A 25,303-nucleotide genomic window follows, 5' to 3' on the forward strand; every position below is an offset into this window, starting at 1 on the left:
CCACCTAAATCCGAAATGAAAACTGATAGAAATCTCCCAATCCCTGAGTTATGTAAAATCACATACATATATGACCAAAATATCAGTAAGTAGCTGCTTTCCTCTGCGTCACTGAGTTCGAGGTCTCGGCATTGCTGTGGTCCTCTCCACTATCCCTGTTGCCAGAACCCAGGTTCTCTGTCCATCACATCCTGGGGTCCTCTCAGGAGCATCAGGTGGGGCAGATGAAGGAGAGGAGAAGATCCACCTCATTGCGCACGATGAGCTTTCCTGGATGGATGCTGTCTGGCAGCGCCAGACTAGAGGTCATTTCCCAAGCATCCACAAAGGCCACACGGAGGCCGGCAAAGGCAGCACGCAGGAGCCGGTTCACCTGGAGGGTGAACCAGTCACTGCCATACACGGACTTGTAACCAGTGTTGGCCAGTTTGATGACCACAAGGGTGTGGGGCTCCCGGGCGAGGAGGGCTGTCACGGCCTCCCGGATCCCGGCCAGGCGTTGCACAAAGATGGTTGGAGGGAAGGTGGTGAAGTGAGCCCCCAGACCCAGCACCACCACGGTGTGGGGACCCCCAGCCAGGCCCCTGAGCTCTTGGGCCACGGAGTGCAGGGAGGCCACTGGTGTGCGTTGGGAGCGTAGGGGCCAGCTGTGAGCCCGCCAGTGTAGCACGATGCCGCGGGCAGTGTCCACCAGCATCAGGGGTCCTACCTGATAGGTGGCATGCAGATCCACGGGCTTGAGGGCTGTTGGGAGGATGGGAGAGAGGGGTAAGGGGTAAATGAAGGGCTATGTATTCTTCTCTTACATAAATAAAATTCCAGTCCCTGCTTGTTTCCCAGGACACAGGCGTCCTGACACCCTGACCCTGACATTCCTCCTGCTCAGTGTACTTCACGGCTACTTGGGTCACCATAACCCAACCCGAGTGCCTCTGGATTAAGCTTTAACTCACCACAGCATTGACTTCCCTTTGCAGACCAATCACTCCCCAAACCACTTCTTTTTCCTCTCTGTAACTTTTCATTATGCCATTTCCCCATTTTTCCTACTCATAACTGCTCAGTTATTTGCTTCATAGTGCCCTTGACCGTGTAGATGAAGGCATTTGCTAAATTTCTGTTGCTGTCATCTACTTTTGTGGGAAAATTCAGTCCCCCTTTTTTTCCTTTAAAAAAAAAACAGATTTCGGGGGCTGGCACCATGGCTCAACAGGCTAATCCTACACCTTCCAGCACCAGTATTCTGTAGGGGTGCTACTTTGTGTCTCAGCTGCTCTGCTTCTCATCCAGCTCTCATTTTGTGGCCTGGGAAAGCAGTGGAAGATGGCCCAAAGCCTTGGAACCCTACACCTGCATGTGAGACAATGATGAGGCGCTTGGTTTCAGATCAGCTCAGCTCAGCTCCAGCCATGGTGGCCATGTGGCGAATAAACCAATGTTTGGAAAAATCTTTCTCTCTGTCTCTCTTTCTGTCTGTAAATTTGCCCTTTCCATAAAAACAAATAAATCTTGAAAAGTAAACAGATCTTTAAAACTTTATTCATTTATTTGAAAGGCAGAGCTACAGAAAAAGAGAAACAGTTCTTTCTTTCACTGGTTCATTCCTCGAATGGCCACAAAAACTAGGTCTGGGTCAGGCCAAAACCAAGAACCAGGAACTTCCTCCAGGTCTCCCACATGAGTACAGGAACCCCAGCACTGGGGCCATCTTCCATTGCTTTCCCAAGCAGGTCAGGGAAACTGGATGGGAAGTGGAGCAGGGCTTGAATGGGTGTCTATATATACACTGCTATCACTTTGGGTTGTGGTTTCACTTACTTCGCCAAAGCATATCCCTACTTCCACCTTTTTAGAATTTCTCTAGGAGCGTGGCTTCCTGACATTTGCCCACTCCACAAGCCCAATCACTATTTTCTCCCTAATGTTTCTCCACTGCCTCCAATCTGGTATGTATGAAATAAGTCTTGCGTCTCTGCACAAATCTTACTACTTCTGACTCAGACTGGCACTCATATGGGATGCCAGCATTACACTGTACCATGACCCCAGTCCCTTTGTCATTTAGGCTTTTAATACTATTGCTATGTTCATTTACTGTACAGATTGGAGTGTCCTTTATCTCACAGATACTGTTCTGGATGCTTTTGTAATCAGTGGTTCAAAAGAGACATTAAGTCCTACTTATGGAGCTAACGGTTCAGAGAGAGAGGCAGGCATTTTCAAATGTAGAAGGAAGATAGGACATTTTGAAGACCTGAAAGGTTAGTGTTCTTGAAGCATAAGTAATGATACGAGAGGATGTTAAAGACAGAGTTAGAGTCAGCACCAGCATGATCTTCACTTTGGAGTTCTGTGTACACTAAACATGATACTCACATTTTAATTTTATTTATTTGAAAGGCAGAGTGACAGAGTCGAGATGGCAGAGGCATCTTCCATCCCTAAATGCTCAACAATAGCAGGTTAAAGCCAGGAGCCCAGAACACCACCCAAGTCTCCCACCTGGATGATGAGGACTCCAGGACTTGGGCCGTCACTTACTGCCTCCCAGGGTGTGCACCAGCTGGAAGTGGAGCCAGGGAGCCTGGCACAATGGCTCAATTGGCTAAATCCTCAACTTGTGAGCACTGGGATCACATATGTGTGTATATGGGAGAGACAGGGAGATCTTCCATCTGCCTGTTCATTTCCCAAATGGCTACCACAATGACTGGAGCTGGTTCAGGTCAAAGGTAGGAGCCCAGAACTCCACCTGGTCTTCTACAGGTGTGGCAGGAGCCCAGGTACCTGGGTCATCCTCCTCTGCCTTCCCACATAGCAGGGAGTTGAATTTGGAAATGAAGCAACTGAGGCTCAAGCCAGTGCTCTGTTTGGGATTCCAGTGTTGCAAACAGCAGCTTACCCTACAGTGTCATGACATGGACCTAGATACTATACTGATTTTTTAAATGGCCAAGACACATTTACATGGAGCCAAGTTGACAGCGGGCAGTTCTGAAAGGGCCAGAAAGATCAACTGTGGATTTATTATAGTCATGGTCATTGCCACAGCCACATAAAGTGGGCCAGATCATGGAGAAAAATCACTACAAGGAATAAAAGAGCTACAAAGACCTTCGTCATTGAAAAGCTGGGTATGCAAGGAGGAGACTGACAGTATAAAGGCCTGACATAAGGGAAGACTAGGTGAAAATGAGTTGCCCATCAACTAAGATGCTGTTACTAGAATGCTGTTACTTAACTTCTCACCTTTAACTGAAATAAAAGATACTAACAATAGTCCTTTGAGGCTACAAGGAAACATTCCTTCCAGTAATGTTGTTGAAAGCATATATAACAAGGAGATTTGGCTAATGTTAAACAAATTTATACTCTGACACATACATCCTGTGGAAGTCAGTCAGTAGCGCAGCTGGACAAATATGTATCTGGACAGACTGCTTCTGATGGCAATTGTTTTGTCTAGAACACGTCCGAACTGGAACAGGTGTCTTGTGATAAAGCACATCTCTGCAATGAATGTTGGACAGCCATAGGAAAAAAAAAAAAAGAATATGCTAAGACCCAACAGTATTCCATCTATTCCATCTACAAATAGCCTTTAGGACACACACAGTCTGAAACTGAATGGGGAGAAGTCTGCCTACCGTAGAAATGATAACCAAAATAGTATAAATGGCTATGCTTTTTAAAAATAAAGATTTATTTATTTTTATTTGAAAGGTAGATTTTACAGAGAGAGAAGGAGAGAGAGAGACAGAGAGAGAAAATCTTCCATCCGCTGGCTCATTCCCCAAATGGCCACAGAGAGCAGAGCTGAGCCAATCCAAGGCTAGGAGCCTCTTTCGGGTCTCCCATGTGGGTGCAGCATCCCGAGGACTTGGGCCATCCTCCACTGCTTTCCCAGGCCATAAACAGCCGTATCAGAAAGGCTGGGACACAAACCGACATCCATATGGGATGCCTGTATTTCAGGCAGAGGATTTGCCTATGCCATTGCACTAACCTCCAAATTTTGGTACAATTCTAATGTAATACAGATACTTTAGAACTGTTAGGAGTTGACACAACAGTTGGGATGCTGTTTGAGACACTTGCAGCCAGCTCACATGATTAAGACTCCTCCATCCACATGCCCGGCATCTCCACCTTCATTCAGTTCAGCTCCCTGCTGATGTGTCTGTGAAAAGCAATGGAAGGTGGGCCCCTGCCTCCATGCAGGGGACATGGATGAAGATCCTGGCTCCGGGCTTTGGCCTTACCCAGTCCTGTTGCAACCATCTGGTAGGTAGTGGTGAACCAGCACTGAGCCTGAGGGGCCAAAACCTGTTTAATCCCTAACACAAATGTACTGCTCTGGTGGGGATGTTAATAATGGGGAAGTCTCTCTCTCTCTCTCTCTCTCTCTCTCTCTCTCTCTCTCTCTCTCTCTCTCTCTCTCTGTGTGTGTAGGCAAAAGAGATATGAGAAATCTCTGTACTTTTTTTCCAATTGTGCAGAGGCCACCACCCCTAATGCTGGCATCCATAGCAAAGCACCAGTTTGAGTACCAGTTGCTCTGCCTCTTATTTATTTTAATTGGAAAGACAGATTCACAGAGAAGAGAGACAGAAAGATCTTCCATCTGCTGGTTCACTTCTCAAGTGGCCACAACAGCCAGAGCTGAGCTTATCCGAAGCCAGGAGCCAGGAGCTTCCTCCAGGTCTCCCACATGTGTGCAGGGTCTCAAGGCATTGGGCCGTCCTCTACTGCTTTCTCAGGCCACAAGCAGGGAGGTGGATGGGAAGTGGGGCTGCCAGAATTAGAACCGGTGCCCATATGGGATCCTGGTACACTGCAAGGTAAGGACTTAGCCACTAGGCTACCGCACTGGGCCCAAGGACATGGATTCCTAACACTGAAATACACATGGGGAGACCCCAAGGCAGTGTTCTGGCCAAAGGACTTTCTGAGCTAACCTACATGATCTAGAGATTCAAGGGGACAGATATTGAGGCCAGCACACTGCAAAAGTTCTTGAAAGATGTACATTTTATTATTATTATTAATTTGTATTTATTTACTTCAATGGAAGAATTACAGAAATGGAGAAACAGATCTTTCCTCTACTGATTCGTGTCCCAAATGGCCCCAACTGCCAGGACTGGGCAGACCAAAGCCAGGACCCAGGAGCTTCTATGCTACCACACCAGCCCTTATTTATTTATTTTGAAAGAGATACAGAGGAAAAGGAAGAGAGATCTTGTTTCTGCTTGGAAGTTGCCAAGATGGCCCCAACAGCCAGCAGCTTGAACCATCTTCTGCTGCACTAGCAGGGAACTGGATGGGAAGTAGAACAGGAACAGGCACTCATGTGATTTGCTGGAGGCCCAGGCAACAGCATTACCCATTAGGGCACAAAGCCTGCTCTATGGGACTCATTATTTCATTGTTTATATTTTATCTGAAAGGCAAAAGATAAGAGAGAAAGCGAGAGGCAGACATAGAGACCCACTGTCCCTTGCTTGCTGGGATGTCCAACTGTGTCTTTGGCTCTGGCTTCCATGTTATCAGCAGCAGCACTCACGTGTTTGACAACCAAAAATGTCCCCGAAATGCCCTGTGTTTGCGGGGGGCAAGAGTACTGGGTAGCAAGACACTCTTAAACTCGCTCACAGGTGCCCTCAACACGTAAGTCCAGCAAGGCAAGGGGCAGGAGTGGTCTCGCTCAACCCTAGGAGAGACCTGGAAGCCAGGAGTTGGGAGCTTCTTCCAGGTCTCCCACATAGGTATAGGGTTCCAAGACTTTGGACAATCCTCTGCTGACTTCCCAGGCCACAAACATGGAGCTGGATGGGAAGTGGAGCAGCTAGGACACGAACCAATGCCCAAATAGGATGTTGAAACTTGAAGGCAGAGGATTGGACAATGTGCCAGACCAGGCTCCTCTGCTTTGAATACAGCTCCCTGCTGATGCACCTGGGAAAGCAATGGAGGATGGCCCAAGGTGCTTGGATTCCTGCCACACATATGGGAGTCCTGGATGGAGTTCCTGTCTCCTGGCTTTGGCCTGGCCAAGTCCCAGCTGTTGTGGCCATTTGAAGACTGAACCAGTGAATGGAAAATTCTCTTTCAGATAAGTAAATGAAGCTTGAAAAACTCAATTCTGTGGGATTTTATGACCAAGACAGGACATTTAACTTGAATGGAATATCAAATTTAAGGAAATGCTGGAGGGGAAAGGTACAAATGCTGTGATCACAGGGTGGAGATAGGGAGGCAGTATGCACCATGGTGTATTTGTTCGCACACGAAATGTAACAGCATTGCACCCCAGAGGCATGTGCCATTGTTATGTATCCATTAGGTAGTTTCTAGAAGTAATTTTCGTTATTGGTTTTGCTAGATATGGTAATCCTACCTGGGTTATGTATAAAAATACTTCAAAAATGTTAGACTGAACGCCTAGTGCACAATAGCCTAGTGATTAAAATCCTCACCTTGCATATGCTAGGATCCCATACGGGTGTCAGTTTGTGTCCCGGCTGCCCCACTTCCCATCTACCTCCCTGCTTGTAGCCTGAGAGAGCAGTCAACGATGGCCCAAAACCTTAGGACCTTGCACCCGCGTGGGAGACACCAAGGAAGCTCCTGGCTCCTGGCTTTGGATTAGCTCAGCTCTGGCCAGTGCAGCCACTTGGGGGAGTGAACCAGTCAATGTTAAGACCTCTGTCTCTCCTTTCTGTAAAATTCTGCCTTTCCAATACAAATAAATACATCTTTTTTTTTTTTTAAGGAGAGGCAGATATACAGAGAGGAGGAGAGACAGTGAGGAAGATCTTCCGTCCAATGATTCACTCCCCAGGTGAGCACAATGGCCAGAGCTGAAAGCCTGCAGAAGGATCCTCTGCAGGCGCATTCACCTGCTTGGGCAGAGTTGCAAAGGAAGCAGAGGACTTGATGAGCCAGAGTTTATGCCCAAGATCTTCCAGCTCAAGTCACAACTGCTACAGGGACACTCTACCTGAGCGTCTAATCTAACCCTCCTCCTCACTGCTGTGCACTGTCACGTCACTCCTTAAACCAAGAACCAGGCCAGTTGTAACCTGAATTAAAGAAAATAATCAACAGGTAACCACCCCAAGACTACTCAGATATTGGGGTTATCTACTAAGGATTTTACAAACAGATCACAAAAATGTATGAATGAGCCACTGTGAATACTGTGAATAGCTACTAAAATAGCTAAAATGTAAAAGAAGAAATGTTTTTCAAATGTTAGCAAGGATACAGAACAAGAAGTCCTACACAATGAAGGGGGCACTATAGAATGATACAATTTTTTTTAAGTTAAATGTATGCCTACCATACAACCTAATTATTTCATCTTTAAGTTGTTGTTTTTTTTTTTTTAAAAAAAGAAAGTATATGTCCTTACAAAGACTTGGACATAAATATTCTTGGAAGTTTTATTTGTAAGAGATAAACATTAGAAGAAGCTCAAATATCCATCAATAAATGGAGAAACAAATTATGGTATATTCATATAATAGAGAACTAGTCAGTACTACAAAAGAATGAACGCCACCACATACTGAAACAGTGATGGCATTGAGTTAGAGAAGTCCCACACCTGTGGCTTCTCTGTGACCACACCCTGTGGCTCCATTTGTATGAGGCTGTGGGGACTGCAAACTAAGTGGCAGAATAGGAAAGCAGAGGGAGCAGATGTCGGGGGTGAGACGGGTAAGAGGGAGGGAGGGACTACGAAGAGGCACGGAACACTTTCCTAGGTGACTCGTACCAAAGTCGTCTCCTAGAGATCATTTCATGAGAGGACATGTGGGAGTTGTTCAGAAAGTTTATGGCAAAAGGAAAGGATCGATTTATTTTGGTCCTCCAAAATTTTGAGTTTTATGCATTATGGCTCTTGATATCCATTTGTGTGAACTTTTTGAAGGCCCCGAGTAGGTTATAACTTGTCAAATTTGCCCGTTTTAAACATGGAACATTCACTTGTGATAGATCAGTTTTGCCTCAACTGATTGTTTTTAAACTTTTATTAATTTATTTTGATTTGAAAGTCTCTCTCTCTCTCTCTCTCTCTCTCTCTCTCTCTCACACACACACACACACACACACACACACACACAGATCTTCTATCCACTGGTTCACTCCACAACTACCTGTAACAGCTGCAGCTGGACTAGGCTGAAGTCAGGAACCCAGAACTCAATCCGATCTCCCAGACAGGTGGCAAGGACCCAAGCACTTGAATCATCTGCTGCCTCCCAGGGAATGTGTTAGTAGGAAGCTGGATTGGAAGTGGAGTGGGGGATTTGAACTCAAGCACTGTGAAATGAGATGTGGGTCCCCAAAAAAGGGGAACCTCAATTCAGAACCCACTGATCATGATGACAATACAGTAGCTGCACACCTGAGATTGGAAATAATAGTGGGTGGCGGTTCCGCAAACACAGGTGAACAAGTGCTCCAGTGCACTTGCTGGTAATTTCATGACTGAATTGATAGATTGTGCTCACTAAGAGTAAGGGCCCAATGTGATGTGACGGGCACCCCAGTGGCATTTTTTCTCTACTTTCTGATGGTCTAAATACTTCTGATGCTCGCACCACATACTGACTGCCTAGGACATAATTTGGCTTAAAATAACTGCTTCAGCTGCTAAGTGTTTGTTTTGAAGGAAGTTACTCATGCATTCTGTGATCTTGACTGTTTATAGACAGATAGGAGATGTGGCTTTGGTTTATTGAACTTCAGCAAGCCAAAGAAAGGACAGAGATTCAGCAGAAGCCATTCAGCTTTAGGTGCTAAGGGAACCACAAGCCCTATCAAGATATGAGTCAAAATCAGCAACAAATACAAAAAAGAAAAAAAAAAAAAACCTCAGGAAATTGACACGGGGTGGGGTAGATTTAACTTTACTGAAGAGATTCCCTGGGAGTTTTATTTAGACAGTAAATGGGGGAAAGTTTTGGCACTGTCATTGAGCTCATTACCTGCTTTCTGGTGAGTTAAACTGGAAGAGCAGCACCATGACAATAGTGTACCCTTCCCACTCCTGACTCCCTCCTTCTCCCTTTGAAAGGCACCACAACGTCCTGCCCTGCCCGCCTCTCCCCCTCAGGCTCAGGAGTTTTGTTGTTCAAAACCTTCCTCTTTCCACTTTTTCCTACTAAGCAACCAGGTGTCCTGTCCCTTCCCCTCATGGACACTCACAGGACACGGTGTCACGCAGATACTCCCACCACTGCCGAAGCGTGGAGTCCCCCATCATGTGGACAATGCGGCTGGTCAGGCAGCCCAGGATGCTGTCCTCGGTGGGGAAGGAGCGGCCTGAGCAGGCCAGTGAGTGCCATACGTTTCGGTGGTAGAAGCCAGAGGGCCGTGGGGCTGGGAGTCCTGGCTGGCATGGGGGCCGTGGGGACAGGGCTGAGGGAAAGAGAAACCAAAGAACTGACATTAGTGTCTCACAATATGTTGGGCAACTTTTCCTGAGTTTCATGTACATGGATTTAGTTCTTTCACAACCCCTGAAGCACTATTCTTTTAGCCCCCTTTTTTACAGGGAGGGACACTAAGGAACTAAAGTGTTTCATAGTTTTGCCATAATCAAGAACAATAACTGGTGACTTCTCAAAACACCTAAAATAAAAGGAAACAGTATGATGCAGCCATCCCCACTTCTGACTCTATAAGCCCCAAGGGTCGGACAGCCTGCCTGAAGAGATATTTGCACTGCTGTGTCCTTTGCAGCATGTATTCATAACAGCCGCATCCACATATTGAATGTCAGTGGGTTGGTGGCTGATGCTAATGTGGTATAAATATGCCATGAAATAGCATTCAGTCTTTAAAAGGGGAATCCTGCCGTTGGTGCAGGCATGAATGAACTCGGTGGAGGGCTCAGGGAAATGAGTCAGATGGAGAAAAACAAATACTGTGTGGTTTGACTTATTTGTGGGATCTTCAAAAAGCTAGATTTCCAGAAGCAGAGTGGTTGCTTAATGAGGCTAGTGGGTGGAGGCACGGGGAGTTATTGATCAAAGCATCTGACATGCGGCAGCAGCAGGATGACTATAGTTAAGGATGTCATAGTACATGCTGGAAACCTGCTGTGACAGTTAAGTCCTAAGAGTGCTTGCCATCAGAAGCGAGGAAACACCAGGCACTAACTGGACTGTGACAATCATTTCCCAATGTGTAAACATCACGGTGTACCTCATATAGACGCACTTCTGGTTTTTTTTGTTTGTTTGCTTTGTTTTGTTTTTGTTTTTGTTTTTAGTTATAGCTTCCTATAACTAGGACATTTAAAAATATATATATATCTAAGATTAAAGGAGGAAGCCCTGCTGTTTGTGAAAGGAGTTGACGTTGGAGGACAGGCACAGTTAAAGTTGTGCCAGGTGCAGGACAAGTACTGCAGGCCCCCGCTTCTCCTGAGGGAGAAGCTAAAATAGTGAAGTTCACAGATGCAGAGAGCAGAAGGGAAACTGAGATGGGCTGAGGGGACAGGCAGCAGGAAGACAGCAGTCAAGGAGTGTAAAGTTTAAGAAACACAAGTAAATTCTAGAGATCTACTGTACAGCATAGGACCTGCTGTTAACTATTATGTTATCTATTGACTTTTTAAAATTTGTTTTCACTTATCTTAAAGGTAGAAAGACAGAACTTTTCCGTCTGCTGGGTCACTCCCCCAAATGCCCACAATAGCCAAAGATGGGCCAAGCTGAAGCCAGGAGCCTGACACTCCATCCTGGTCTTAACGTGGGTAACAGGGACCCCAAGGAGTGCATAGTTATCTCCAAACCCACGAAGATATATACTGTACGTTAAATATGTGCAGCATTTTGTATATCAATCATATCTCCAGAAAGCATCTTTAAAAAAAGCAGTGACTGGCAAGGATAGCATTTGAATCTATAATCAGTTCAGCCCACCCTACTAGCTCTACTACCATGATAACCTGGTAGGGATAGATAAAACTCCCAGTGGGATGTGTGCAGTCCCATCCCTCTCTCCCCAACCTCTCCCAGCCCCACTCACCCAGGCTGGTGTTCCCGATGGCTGTCACTTTGATCTCGATGTGGGACTTGCCCTGTGGGAGCAGCTTGTCAGTCACATTCCTGAAGAAACAGCCAGAGCTGAGCACTGAGAGGCAGCAAACCCCAGGCAAGCCTGGGTTGGGGTTGTTTGGCTTTTTATTTCTACACACCCTAACTCCCACAAATGGTGTGAGGTGACCGTGATATAATTAACACATTCATAACTTGGCATAATAATGATTAAAAAAATACAAAGAAGAGAAGTTGTATCAGGAGTCTGGGAGAGACTGCTGGCCATGAATTCACCCCCATGTTTCTCAGCTTACTGACTGCCAGGGCCAAAAGTCAGCAACCCATATGTAGCAGGTGGTTCCCTCATCTGAGAATCCCAGGAGAGACTTCCTGGGAGGAACACACAGCAAATAAATTTCTCTCATACGAAAACTCAGCGGGGAGCCTCACTCCCCATGTGCAGTTTGGGTTGTACAGAGTGACTTTCAAAGGAGAAGGTGGTATAGGGGACTTAGCCATCCAGTGAACATCTCTTCAACCACGTGATGAATTGTGCTGGTGGCATATATGCTTGACATGATGGAGCGAAAAATGTTAACGTCTGTGGTCTTTATTTTCTGAGCATTCAATCCCAGCCTATTCGTAAGAAAAAAAAATTCCAATACAGAGGAATCCTACAATGTCATTGACTGGTATTTCCCAGATTCTTAAGGTCATCAGGAACAAGGCATGTCTGAAAAACTGTCACAACTCCGTATATGATGCTAACTTAAATGGGATACTGGCAGTTTAAGACACTTGTTAAAATGTCCGTGTCCCATCTTGGAGTGCCCAGGTTCAGTACTCAGCTCTGGCTCCTGATCTCAGTTTCCTGCTGAGGCAGACCCTGGGAAGATGGCTCATGTGATTGGGTTCCAGTGCAATGCCTCAATGGGTAAATCCTCACCTTGTAAGCCGTCAGGATCCCAGGTGGGCACCGGTTTGTGTCCTGGCTGCTCCATGTCCTATCCAGCTCCCTGCTTTTGACCTGCAAAAGCAGTAGAGGATGGCTGGAAGCCTTGGGACCCTGCAACCATGTGGAAAGAAGCTCCTGGCTTTGGATCAGCTCACATTGCGGCCGCTTGGGGAGTGAACCAGCAGGTGGGAGATCTTTCTCTCTGTCTCTCTTTCTCTGTAGATCTGCCTTTCCAATAAAAATAAGTAAATCTTAATAAATAAAAAAAGGAAAAGTTCTAAAAACAGTCATAAATTGTGATTTTAAAATGTACACCACAAAAATACTAAGCAAATGAAAGCTGTTACCGCAACAATCATATTGTAAAAATTGTAACTTAATGTGAAAAGCAAAAAAAAAAAAAAAAAGGAATTTATGAATAACAAATATTTAACAACATAACCTTGAAATGTATGATGAGCAAGGTGGGGTAGGCATCTGAATCAGTGATTAACATGTCAGTTGAGACATCCACATCCCATAGTGACATTTTGGGGTCAAGTCCCAGCTCTGTCCCTGACCCCTGCTCAGGCACACTTTTATGAGTTCTTAGTTCCCAAGCATCCGAGAGTATGCTCGCTTGTCTCTCCAGCCTTCCCCCGCCTGCCTTCCCTTCTCCCTCTTCCCGTACCACTTAGACTAAAGAAATACATTGCAAAGAGAAACTGTTGAATTTACAGATTCACAAATAGTATAAACTATATAATACATTTACGTCCAAACTAATATGTTAGACGTAGAAAATTAGTAAAGAGATTGATGCTTGAAATTAAAAATTAACACAAGCTAAATTAAATAGGTTCAGAATTCACTAGGAAGAGATAGAGAATATAAATTATTTTCAAGAAAATATGGACCATTAACAGCGATTAATCATTTTCTGGTCACAAAGGAATTCTAGATTTCAAAGACTCAATATTATAAAGATCTTATTTTTAATCCTAATATGTAATAAAATTAGAAAAAATAACATCAACTTTAAAATTTTTTGAAGATTTATTTTTATATAAAGGCCTTTTTTAAATTATAATTTGCAATAAACTTAGGAAAAATAAAAAGCAAGTTTTTAAAAAAATTAAAGTTTTTTAATTAAAATTTTCATTGGCTTATATAAAAAAAGTTTGTTTATTTTTATTGGAAAGGCAGACTTTACAGAGAAAAGGAGAAGGGAGAAAGATCTTCCGTCCGATGGTTCACTCTCCAAGCGGTCGCAATGGCTGGAGCTGAGCTGATCCAAAGCCAGGAGCCAGGGTCTTCTTCTAGGCCTCCCACGCAGGTTCAGGGTCCCAAGGCTTTGGGTCATCCTTAACTGTTTTCCCAGGCCACAAGCTGGGACCTGGATGGGAAGTAGAGCAGCTAGGATATGAACTGGAACCCATATGGGATCCCAGTACATGCAAGGTGATATTAGGCTATCACACCAGGTCCAAAAAGCAACAACTTCTAATGTTTCAAACCTTTTTTTCAAAAAGGTTTATATTATTTTTATTTGAAAGGCAGAGTTACAGAGAGGAAAAGAGACAGAGAGAGAGAGATCTTCCATCTGCTGATTCATTCCACAACTGTCTGCAATGGTTGGAGCTGAGCTGATCCAAAACCAGGAACCTGAAGATTCCTTCAGGATTCTCATGTGGGTGAATGGGCCTAGGGCTATCATCTGATGCTTTCCTAGGCCATAAGCTGGGAGTTGGATGGGTAGTGCATCAGCTGGCACTCAAACCAGCACCCATATGGGATCCCAGTGTGGCAGCTAGAGGCTTAGCCCACTATGCCATGATGCAATCTTAAAGTTTACTACCTTTTAAAAATAACTTTAAAATAACTAACGAGTTAAAAAGGAAATTACTGTAGAAGTTGTGACTCTTCTATATTTAAAAATTTTTGAGAATACAGCTAAAGTAGTACTTAGCAGAAAATTTATAGCCTTAATTGTTTTTGACTCCATAATAAGGAAGACTGAAATAGACAGACTAAATATTCTGTACCATGAAATTATGAGAAAGGAAGAAAAGAAAGAAAGAAAGAAGAGAGAGAGAGAAATTAATTAATTAATTATAAAGGAAACTTAAGGAACTAATGTTAAAGATACCAGCAGAAAAATGAATAGTGTTGCTCACGGTAAGGTGGAAACTCATGGTGTGGTGGTGAAATTTCCACTTGGAACAACCATGTTCCATGTTGGAGTGCCAGTTGACGTGCAGGCTGCTGCTTTTTTTTTTTTTTGATTCAGCTCCCTGCTAACGCACCTGGCAAAGCAGCAGAATCCGAGGGAAGTCCTTGGGTCCCTGCCACCTACATGGGATACTTCCATGGAGTCCTTGACTCCTGTCTTTGGGCTGCCCAAACCCCAAGCATTGCAGTTGCAGCCACTTGGAGAGTGAGCCCACAGGTGGAAGCTCTCCCTCTCTGTGTAACTCAGTCTTTCAAATAAATAGCTCTTTTTTTCTTTCTTCCCTCCTTCCTTCCTTCCTTCCTTCCTTCCTTCCTTCCTTCCTTCCTTCCTTCCTGAGGGAATTTAGATTGCCTTCTCTTGTACTATTGGTAAGCCTAAGTATTCACAACACCTTCCCTGGAAATTATGGATAGCATATTTTAAAATCTACTTAAATAATGGAATATCTGAAAAAAAAAAAAGAGGAATTTGATTTCCAGATGAGAAGTTGGAATTTCTGTTAAACCAAGACAGAAATCCAGGTAAATAAATGAAGCACTCGAACCCCTCTTGCTCTGAGAACATCTGCTCTGCCTTGGACACTTGGCCTCTTTTCTTCCCCAAAAGAATCTCTCTTCTTAAGGCCTGAAAGTCCAATGTCACTTGCGATCTTGCCCAGACATCCAGTCTGACGATTTCACCATGTTACATGGCTCTGTCTATCAGCCACTCAACCATCCCGTATTGAATGAGAAGACAAACACCTGAATGGTATAAGTGGTGGAGGACATTGGGTCATAGGAACAAGATTTAGCAGGTAGGATATGGCTTGAGGTTTGACAAAGACGTCCCAGGTTCCAGGTTTCTTACCGTCCCAGCAGGGCCTCCTCCTGTCGTGTGGTCACCTTCAGGTAACTTCCACTTGAGTGGCCAACCAAGGAGTTGCAAGGCAAGGTAGGGGGTTGAGCACAGAACCAGAGCTCACCAGAAACCACATCTCGGTACTGGCAGGTCGGCCCCTTTGCTCCCGTCGAGGAGGGGTCAACATTGCAAACAGCAATCTCTTCAGCCCCCGTGGGTCCCCGGAAATACCCCCTAAAATTAACCGTGGCCCCCTTCTCTCTCCAGATTCTTCTCAGGACACCAATTGCTTCACTGGAGTGGATCAGCCACACTTTGACCTGGGCCCGCCCTGCCCAGAGCAGGGGGAAGGACAGCAGGTAGGTGCCATTCTCCAGGTCCTGCACATCCCCAGGAACGCCAGTGCTTAAGTCTGGACCCAGCAGCTTTGCCCGAAACAGGTCCCCACCATGGGTCTTGGGCCTACCCCGGTGGTCCCTGGCCACAAGCACAACCTCCAGGGAGCCTCCCAGGTCATAGGTGGCCTGCGCAGGGCCACTCAGGTGGAAGGTAGAGGTTTGGGGGCTGGTGGAGGCCAAAAAGTCCCTCCCATCTCCTGGGGTCAGAGGCCAAGACAGAAGATGGGTCAAGTTGGCGAGCTCCTCTGGCAGAGAGTTCAAGATGGAGGGTGACTGTGTGGTCCTGTGGGTGGACGTAGTAACCCCTGTGGCATTGGAGACAAATGTGGTGGCATGGCGAGGTCCTGGGGGTCGATGGACAGTGCTGTCAGGCCAGGATGTCGTGAAATATAACACCTGTAGGTGGAGCAAGAGGAAGCTGTCAGTGGTTTGTGTTTTCTCCATTTTGTTTAGGAGAAAAATTTCCACTCTTCAAAGCTAGTACTTCTGACAGGCAGGAAGACCAAGAAGCACTGGCTGACTGCAATATGCTGTGTGTGTCTCATAAACCCAGCTTGTGAGTCACCACCTTTATGTGAAAAGTGTGTCTCATATTTGTTTTTAATTACATTGCATTATGTGGCACAGTTTCATAGGCTCTGGGATTCCCCAACCCTTCCCTGTACCCTCCCCCACTCCATGGTGGATTCTTCCACCTTGTTGCTGTATTACATTTCAAATCCAGTCCAGATTCTTTCATTGCAGGTGTATACCAAGCATAGAGTACAGCATCTTATTGTCCATATAAATTCAATGGTTTCTTGGGGAGACCATCTCTGCTCTGAAGGCAGAGCTGGCAGAATATCATCCCGATCAACTTAAAGCCACAACATAACATCAACAACAATTTACAACATTATGGAATTAATTGACATGATATTGAGTAATCAATATGTTAAAAAATGCAAGTTCTTAATCACATCCTGTGACTACTTCATTGACATTTCAATTTTAGTTTATATACTACCGGCTTCTATACACCTTAAAATGGCTATAGGGTACTATTCAGCTGTCTCGTGTCTATTTTCATTTTAGTATCTAGCAGTTTATAGTGTTGAAGCATAATATTGCTGAACTTGGCAGATTTTAGGATAGTCAAAACTGGCTTATAACTCTAACAAGGCATATGTCAACAATTGAGGTACAAAACAGTTTTAGGAGGGGTGTGCAGAGAAATCTTCAATACCTTAGTGAGGAGTAACTGATCTTAGTGTCCTACCTAGTAAGGTATGTGTGAGTCCACACTGACCGTTTCCTGTCTGGTTCTAAAGTTTCCTTGTTGTTTTCTGTCTATCCTAATTTGTGTGTGTGTGTGTGTGTGTGTGTGTGTGTTGGGGGGGGCTCCAGAGCTACCCTGATGTCATTGCAAGAGAGGGTGGGGATCCAAAGTTGGAACCAAGTAAGGACCAGAGAAAGCTCCTCTCCCTAGTCCGGAAGGAAGTTTATTGTTCTTCTGTTTCTGAGGACTGCTTAAGGTTCCTGGCTGTTGTTCCAATGACCTTGGATCCTGCAAGGAAGGATTTGGGCTTCTTCCATCCCATGGGGTAGATCCAAACAGGGGTGGATGTCCTTAGAGTTCTCAGCCTCTGAAGGCACTCCAATTTCCTGTGGTCTCTTTGACAATTGGGATGTAGTCCTAGGTGCCTGTACTGATAGTGTCTCATATTGTGGTAGGTTGGGGAAGAAGTGAAGCTGTACTTCTGGTTTAGCTCAACTGTCTCTACCTAGGCTTCTTTTCCCCACCAACACACACACACACACACACACACACACACACACACACACCACCCAGCTATAGTGTTAAAACAGACTCGGATCCAACCCTCACAACCCTAATTTTCTTTGCTCCTCTTAATCCTGCTTCCCTTTTCAGAGCCCCATATTATTTTGTAAACAATTATTTTTTAAGGTTTACTTTATTTTTATAGGAAAGGCAGATTTACAGAGAGAAGGTGAAACAAAGATAAAGATCTTGTGTCCGCTGGGTCACTGCCCAAGTGACCACAGTGGTTGGAGCTGAGCTGATCTAAAACCAGGAGCCTGGAGCTTCTTCTGGGTCTCCCATGTGAGTGCAGGGTACCAAGGTTTTGGGCTGTCCTCCACTGCCTGGGAAGGCCACCGGCAGGGAATGGATGGAAGTGGAGCACCCAGGAAATGAAGTAGACAGGTCCCTAGTGAATGAAAAGGAGTGCTGTCCTGAAGCCTCCAGCAGCCATAGAGAAACCTGGAAGTCCCATTTTAATGACCTCTAATTTTCAGTACTTTAAGAGAAGAAATGTATGTTTAAAATATGACACTGTAAGACTCTGTCACAGCAGCCATAGGGAAGAATTACTAGATGAGGTTCAGAGTAATTGCCTGGGCTGACAGCCTGTAAACTCCTTGGAAGACAGAGGCTGGGATCATAATAGACTGAGGCAATTTCAGATGCTGGTAACACATCAACAGGTGGCAAAAGACAACCTCCAAAGAAGAACAACTCCCAAATCATTCCTCTTTGCAGGCTCGGCTCTGGATAACAATGTGTAAGGGTGACCCATCCAAAAGACAAAACTAAAGCACTTAGCTAGTCAGACCTTCTTCACTGTAACATCCAGAACATGACCTCTTTGTCTCTGCCTACCAAATGAAATGTGTGCTTTTGACCTATGGAAGGTTCATTTTCCTGTTGTTAAAATAGATCTCATAATAATGGTGACTCATTCTTTCTTCATCACTGAACATTGGGGTGCATTAGGAGAGATGAAATTCAACCTGTCTGTATAAATTCAGGATTATGCAGGCAAATCCTGGGTTTGAGCAGAGGATTTTGCTTATCTTATTTGGGAGGGTGAGCATGTTCTTTTTCTGTGGTAATGTAATTATACTTGCAAGTATAATATGGATCTTCCCAATTGTGACAGGACACAATTGGAAATATTGGTTGAACTACCAAAACTTTGACTGGGGTGACCTATTTTGGAACAGAGAATGAACCCATTGGTACTGTAGGTGAAAATTCTGTTTTGGTTTGACTTCCTATCCTTGAGAGATTTGAAAGTTGAATCTGAGGGGCCAGCCACATGCTACAACAGGTAAAGCTGCACCTGCAATGCCAGCATTGAGTTCTGTCCTAGGTGTTCCACTTTCTATCTGGCTCCCTGCTAATAGCCTGGGAAAACAGCTGAAGATGGGCCAAGTACTTTGCCCTCGCTACTCATGTGGGAAACCCTGACAGATCTCCTCTCTCCTGGATTTTGCCATTCCCAGCCTTTGTGATCATCTTGGGAGTGAACCGAGGATGGAAGATCTCTGTCTTTCCCTCTCTCTCTACAACTCTGATCTTCGAATACACAAATAATCTGTTTTAAAAGTGCAAATCTGGGACCGGTGCGATAGTGTTGTCCTCACCTTGCACGCACCAGGATCCCATATGAGCTCCGGTTCTAATCCCAGCAGCCCTGCTTCCCATTCAGCTCCCTGCTTGTGGCCTGGGAAAGCAGTTGAGGACGGCCCAAAGCCTTGGGACCCTACACCCACATGGGAGACCCGGAAGAGCTCCTGGCTCCTGGCTTTGGATTGGCTCAGCTCCAGCGGTTGTGGCCACTTGGAGAGTGAACCATCAGAAGAAAGATCTTCCTCCCTGTCTCTCCTCCTCTCTGTATATCTGCCTTTCCAATAAAAATAAATAAATCTTTTTTTAAAAAGTGCAAATCTGAGATTCCCTATAAAAATTCTGGCAAAGCAAGCTTAAAAAGAGTCTGTGTGATCAGTCATTATTCTTTCTTTTAAAGATTTTATTTTATTACTTTAAAAAAAGATTTGTTTATTTTTATTGGAAAATCAGATGTACATAGAGGAAGAGAGACAGTGAGAAAGATCTTCCATCCACTGATTCACTCCCCAAGTGGCCGCAGTGGCCAGAGCTCGAGTTGATCCAAAGTTAGGAGCCAGGAGCTTCATCCAGGTCTCCCATGTGTGTACAGGAACCCAAAATTTTGGGCTATCCTTGACTGCTTTCCCAGGCCACAAGCAGGGAGCTGGATGAGAAGCAGGGCTGCTGGAACAGGAAGCAGCACCCATATGGGATTCTGGCATATGCAAAGCGAAGACTTTAGCTATTAGGCTACCGAGCCAGGCTCAGTAATTTATTTTATTTTTATTGGAAAGGTAGATCCACAGAGAGGAGACACAGAGGAAGATCTCTCCACTGGTTCACACCCCAAGTGTTCACAATAGCCAGAGCTGAGCTGATCTGAAACCAGGAGCTTCTTCTGAGTCTCCCACATGGATGCAGGATCCCAAGGCTTTGGGCCATCCTCTACTACTTTCCCTGGTCACAGGCAGGGGGCTGTATGGTAAGTGGAGCATCTGGGACACAAACTGGCATCCTTATAGGATCCTGGTGCATTCAAGATGAGGATTTTAGCTACTGAGCTACCACTCCAGGTTTGCTGGGTGGAAGTTTTTAAACACAAATTATAGAAGGCCATTGTTGTGAATTGCACTTCTGTACTAGTTGTTGACAGAATTGAACCAAAGGCATTTGTGTAAATGTCACATCATCACACTGAATGTTAAAACAACAGATGAATCAAAAGCATATTGGTCTTCCAGGAAATTCTAGTTTGTCACTGTCCTAGAGTAAGCAGAATCAAGAAATCTCCTGGGATTTAATCTCTTAAGACACCTGGGTAACTTGTTATTCAAATTAATCTGATGTTCACCACTGATTTTCTTTTCTTTCTTTCTTTTTTTTTTTTTTTTTTTTTTTTTTTGCATTTCCGTGTTTAATAAGCCGTGTTTTCGGTTGAGCCTGAAATATGGGACCTTGATTCTGTAGGGAGACCATCATCCTGCCAGTCAGAAGACATCTATTTCTGGAATGGGTACATGTGATTGGGCTAGGTGTGTTTCTACTCCTGATATACCTTTGCCACCAAGTCAGCCTAGGCAAAAGCTCCGAGACGGACATGTGGTATGTGACAGGGAGGACAAGCAGCAGGGTACTGAGGTAGGTAGAGATCCAGCAGAGCAGGAGGAAGTGTGGCCCTCAGGGAGAGGCATGTGCAGGATCACAAGGTTTAGGAACAGGTGTCTCCATGGAGCCATTGGCCACCTGCCCCTGTGAAGGCTCCCCTGGCCAGTGTGGCTCTTCCCCACTAAGGATTCCCGAGGGCAGATGTGGTGCTCCTGGGGAGGAACGATTCTGTGGGCTCAGAGGAAGATGCCCCTCTTGTTCAAGGTTAAGATGGGAAATGACGAGCTCGTACAGCATTCTGGGGCTGCTAGATATCTACTGCTTAGGCATGCCCTGGGAGGATGGGGAGCAGGTACAGACCCAGGATCCCAGGGGGGCTGAAGCAGAGAGGGCACATCATCACCCCAGGGGCTCAACTAGTGGGCGGTACCCAGACTTCCCCACACCCACAAGAAGAACAAAGAACTGTGACTGGGACAGTCAGGATATGACTACTTCTGTTGCCTGGCTCACACAGCGGAGAGCTCCAATTGGGCCAGGACACATCACTTTATACCTGAATGGCCAGAGGAGTAACCACAGAATAGAAGTCCTAGTCTAGGGCAGGACTTCCTGGCTCCCTGCCAATCCAAACAAAAAAATCCAGCAAAACACAAGATTTAAGGGAAAATAGTTTTCCCTTAGAAGTCTGAGTTAATCAATCAGTTTTTCTCTCAGAGGGACAAATATTTGTGGGGTCGCACCTCGGTGGAATGAGAAGAGGGACAGTGAAAAGCCTAGATGGAAAAAGGTCTCTGTTGTCCTCCTCAACCCAAAGGCGGTGGCTCCTGGTGCTCTGACCCTGGAGAAAACAAACACGCCTTGCCTCTTTAAATTACCTCTTGCCTTGCCCAGTGCCTAGGGCTGTTGGAGGCCGGGTCAGGGGCAGGCAGTGGAGGCCTAGCCCTGCAGTCCTGGGCGCTCCTGGTGTCAAGCTTGAACCTTCTATGTTGTCCCTTGTGTCTGGGAAATTGCAGGAGTTGGTACATAACGGGGTCCCTCGTCCAGCGAGTGAAGCTCCGACACAGGTGCTTGCTCTTATGAGGATTTATTGAAGGACAAACTAATTACATAACATAACAAAACAAGAAATCCAGGTATAATACAGAAGGACAGTAACTACAGCATATTTACAGGCTTCCTCTTCTACTACTACTACTACTACTCTACCACTACTCCTCTTTGTTCTTCTTCTCCTTGTTCTCTCTCAAACTTAGGTTAAAACCCTATCAACAGCCAATTGCAACAGGGCTGCTTGGCCACGCATCAAACACACCAATCACAGCCTTGATCACGCACACACATACCAATCACAACTCTGATCACGCGCACACCATGCAGACTGCATGAGACCTTGAACCAATCCTCTACAACTTCCTAAAACTTGTTTACTGCCTTTGTGCCGTGAGAAGACAATAACAAGCGCCATCTTGGGGCAAAGTCCCGCTCTCCACAGGTACAGGCACCAGTGGACCCAGACCTGCATCCTGGAGACCTCTTTGCTTGGCCTTATTCTCTGCACCACTGATTTTCAATTGTTCTGTATATTTTTACTTCATAAAGCTCGCTGTTCCACTTTTGCCAATTAGACATGCTCATCTAATTTCGTAGGATGGAGAATCTCCCACTGAATGAATTGGCAATAAAAGTCAGTTAAATCTATAACTAAACACATTGTAAATTCTCACTTGACTGTTTCCTGGAGATCAGAAAAATTGGTACAAACAGACTTTGCAGACACGGGAAGATATTGTCAACATATACAATGAACGAAGAGTTGGGAACCAGAGTTGTGGCATAGTGCGTTAAGCCATCACCTGCAATGCCAGCATCCCATCTTGGAACACAGGTTGGGGTTCTGGCTGCTCCTCTTTTGATTCAGCTCCCTACTAATATACATGGGAAACCCCAAATATTTGGGCATCTGCCACCCACATTGACACATGGACACCTGGACATAGGGTTGGCCCAGCCATGACCAGTGATCCAGTAGATTGAAGATCTCTTTCTCTCTCTAGCTCTTCCCTTGTCTCTGTAAATCTACCTTTCAAATAACTAAAATGCAAATAAATAAAAGGGAAAAGTTATTGTAGGCATTGTATCTAGCATCTATAAAGAATTTCTATAAATGGAGAAAGAAAAAGGTAGGCAATTCTGTTTAAAAACATGAACACAGTGCCAAGCGCGATGGCCTGGTGGCTGCATCCTTGTCTTGCATGTCTGGGATCCCATGTAGATACCAGTTCATGTCCTGGCTGCTCCACTTCCCATCTAGCTCCCTGCTTGAGGCCTGGGAGGGCAGTAGAGGATGGCCCAAGGCTTTGGGACCCTGCACCCATGTGAGGGACCCGGGGAAGGTTCCTGATTCCTGGCTTCAGATCGGCTCAGTTCTGGTCATTGCAGCCACTTGGGAATTGGGCCAGCAGGTTTTTCTCTCTGTAAATCTACCTTTCCTATAAAAAAATAAATAAATCTGTTTAAAAATAAGCAGAGATATTTTAATAGGTGATTTACAATAAAGGAAAGTTCAGGTGACCTATAAATCTATTAACAGACTATACTGAATTAATAAGAAAGGGAATACAAAATAAAATAAAAATTACTATTTTTACATGTTCAAAAAAAGGATACAAGTAAGATAAACAACACAAATGTTGATGAGGATGTAACACAGTTGTTCATGAAAGTAAAAATTGGAAAAACTACCTTGGAAAGCTTTTTGGCTGTCTCCTCTACAGTTTAGCATGTACACACCTAAAGATCAAGCAACTTAGCTCACAGTACATAAAGTAGGAGTAGTAGAAAGGCACTCATATGTGCACCAGAAGACACCGAGAAGGTTTACAGTAGCAGTATTTAAAAAAGCCAAAACCCCAAGATAGCAACAGTAGAGAGCACAAGTGGATCATAGTGGAATACTGTGATAAAATGCATATTAGCAAGTCACAGCTTGACACTGCAACATGGGCAAGTCCCACAAAATTGTCAGTTGAAAGAAGGCACGTATAAGAGGACATTACCTGATTGCTTTTCTATAAAATTCAAAACCAGGCAAAACTTAACCATAGTGTCAGAAGTTAAGGTGCTGGGTCAGGATCCCATATGGGTAATGGTTCCTGTTCTGGCTGTTCCACTTCCCTTCCAGCTCCCTGCTTGTGGCCTGGGAAAACAGTAGAAGACAGCCTGAAGCCTTGGGATCCTGCACCCATGGGAGACCTGGAGGAGGCTCCTGACTTCTGAATTCAGATCAGTTCAGCTCTGGCCATTGTGACCGCTTGGAGTGTGAACCAGTCGATAAAAGATCTTTCTGTCTTCTCTGTGTAAATCTGCCTTTGCAATAAAAGTGAATAAATAAATCTTTAAAGAGAAACAAAGTATTCTGGAACAGGTTGCTTAATGGGCATCATAGTCCATTCAGGTAGTAAGAATAAACTCTAGTGTTTTATGCACAGAAGGGAGACAAAAGGACACAAGAATGGATTTTGAAGCGCAGTAGAGAATTTAAAGAGAGAAACTGGTAGACTCCAAACAAAAAAGAGAAAAGGAAATGGAAATCCTACCTGTCTGATTTGATCAGTTTACACAGTCAATGAACATATGCATAAAAATGTGCAAGTATTGTTGATCGAAAATTTTGCAGTAGTTTAAAAAGAAAAAGCCACTCTGAAATGGAAAACTCCATCCTTCTACTTGATTACTAATTCAAGCTTTCCTGCCAAACTCCTTCGTTGCTCTCAGAATACAAATGAATTTCCAGATCAAGATCACCAGATCACCCATTTTTTTTCAACACAGAAATCTAGGTTTTCATGTGAAATATCTGTTTAATTATCAACAACCCATTCTGTTTTCACAAGAAATCTGTAACGGAAACCCCAATTTTGACCCATAATGGAGGGGGGACATGCCTTCTCCTGAAGGCTTCTTGCATAACCAAGCACCCAAAAGAACCAACAAGGGGTCACTTCAGAAAGGAGCAGAAAGAGAAACAACCGTTAGAGGAGAGAGCAAACAACATGAATTTTCTGTGTTTTTTTTTTTTTTTTTTTTTTTTGCCTCCTTGGGGATTCCACTGGACAAATCTCTTCCGAGTTAATGTTTTAGATTCCTCGATAGACAACCCAACGCCCCACCTACTCATGCTCTTACTTTGAGTGGCGTCCCACCCTGCCATGGTTCTTTCTAGAATTGCAGCAGGATGGGGGTGAGAAAATGAAGAGCTCCCTTCACCCTTTTAGACACAGCCAACTAATCTACCCAAAGATGAAGGCACACTGAGAGAGAGAAGAAATGAGCCAGCCCTGAGAAGCGTTGGAAAGCAAGGACAGTACTCACCCAAACCAGAAAGGCCAATCCCAATGTCAGAATTTTGTATCCCTTGACTTGCTCCATGAATAGACGCATGTGGCTGGCCTCTTCGGCGGCAACCAGTCTGACTCAGGTGCACAGGTGACAAATGGAACAACTGAACTGCAACGAGCTCTCTCAGCGTAAGCCGGGACTTTATAGTGGCCAGTTTCCAGTTTCCTTAATAGTTACTTATGTTGTATGTACACAGTCCACCCTCAGGTTGTAATGGTTTCAACCTTTGCACCTGAGATCTCAAAATACTTCTCATCATCTAATCTCCCTGTAACATCCTCCCTCCCCGCAGCCTCAAATTTGGACGTCTCAGCTCCTCCATAACAAAACACTCATTCCATTCCAGGAAGTCACGAACCCTGGCATGGTCCTTGCCTAAGCCTAGCCCATACAGCTGAGGAATTTTCTCTTTCATGGCTGTTTCAGACTCACTCATAG

The 25,303-nt window shown here is 44.9% G+C and overlaps 1 protein-coding gene and 1 long non-coding RNA gene across 2 annotated transcripts in view; one reads left to right on the forward strand and one right to left on the reverse strand.

Annotated features, from left to right (window-relative positions):
• LOC101523440 (NXPE family member 3-like) lies at nt 1-25,158 on the reverse strand. Its single transcript, XM_004587167.2, has 5 exons — nt 24,839-25,158; nt 15,077-15,861; nt 11,050-11,129; nt 9,220-9,432; nt 1-744 (listed from the first exon to the last, which is right to left on the reverse strand). Exons 1-5 carry the CDS (start codon nt 24,905-24,907, stop codon nt 212-214), a joined length of 1,680 nt encoding a protein of 559 aa, XP_004587224.2. The 5' UTR covers nt 24,908-25,158; the 3' UTR covers nt 1-211.
• Nucleotides 1-25,274, forward strand: part of LOC131483213 (uncharacterized) — a 35,809-nt gene extending 10,535 nt beyond the window's left edge. Inside the window, exons 2-3 of the long non-coding RNA XR_009247573.1 lie at nt 15,335-15,426; nt 25,158-25,274. This is a non-coding gene — a long non-coding RNA (uncharacterized LOC131483213). The remainder of the gene's footprint in view (nt 1-15,334; nt 15,427-25,157) is intronic.
• Nucleotides 25,275-25,303: the final 29 nt, after the last annotated feature.

Source organism: Ochotona princeps, chromosome 24 (genome assembly GCF_030435755.1).
Source record: "Ochotona princeps isolate mOchPri1 chromosome 24, mOchPri1.hap1, whole genome shotgun sequence".
Taxonomy (NCBI): Eukaryota; Metazoa; Chordata; class Mammalia; order Lagomorpha; family Ochotonidae; genus Ochotona; species Ochotona princeps.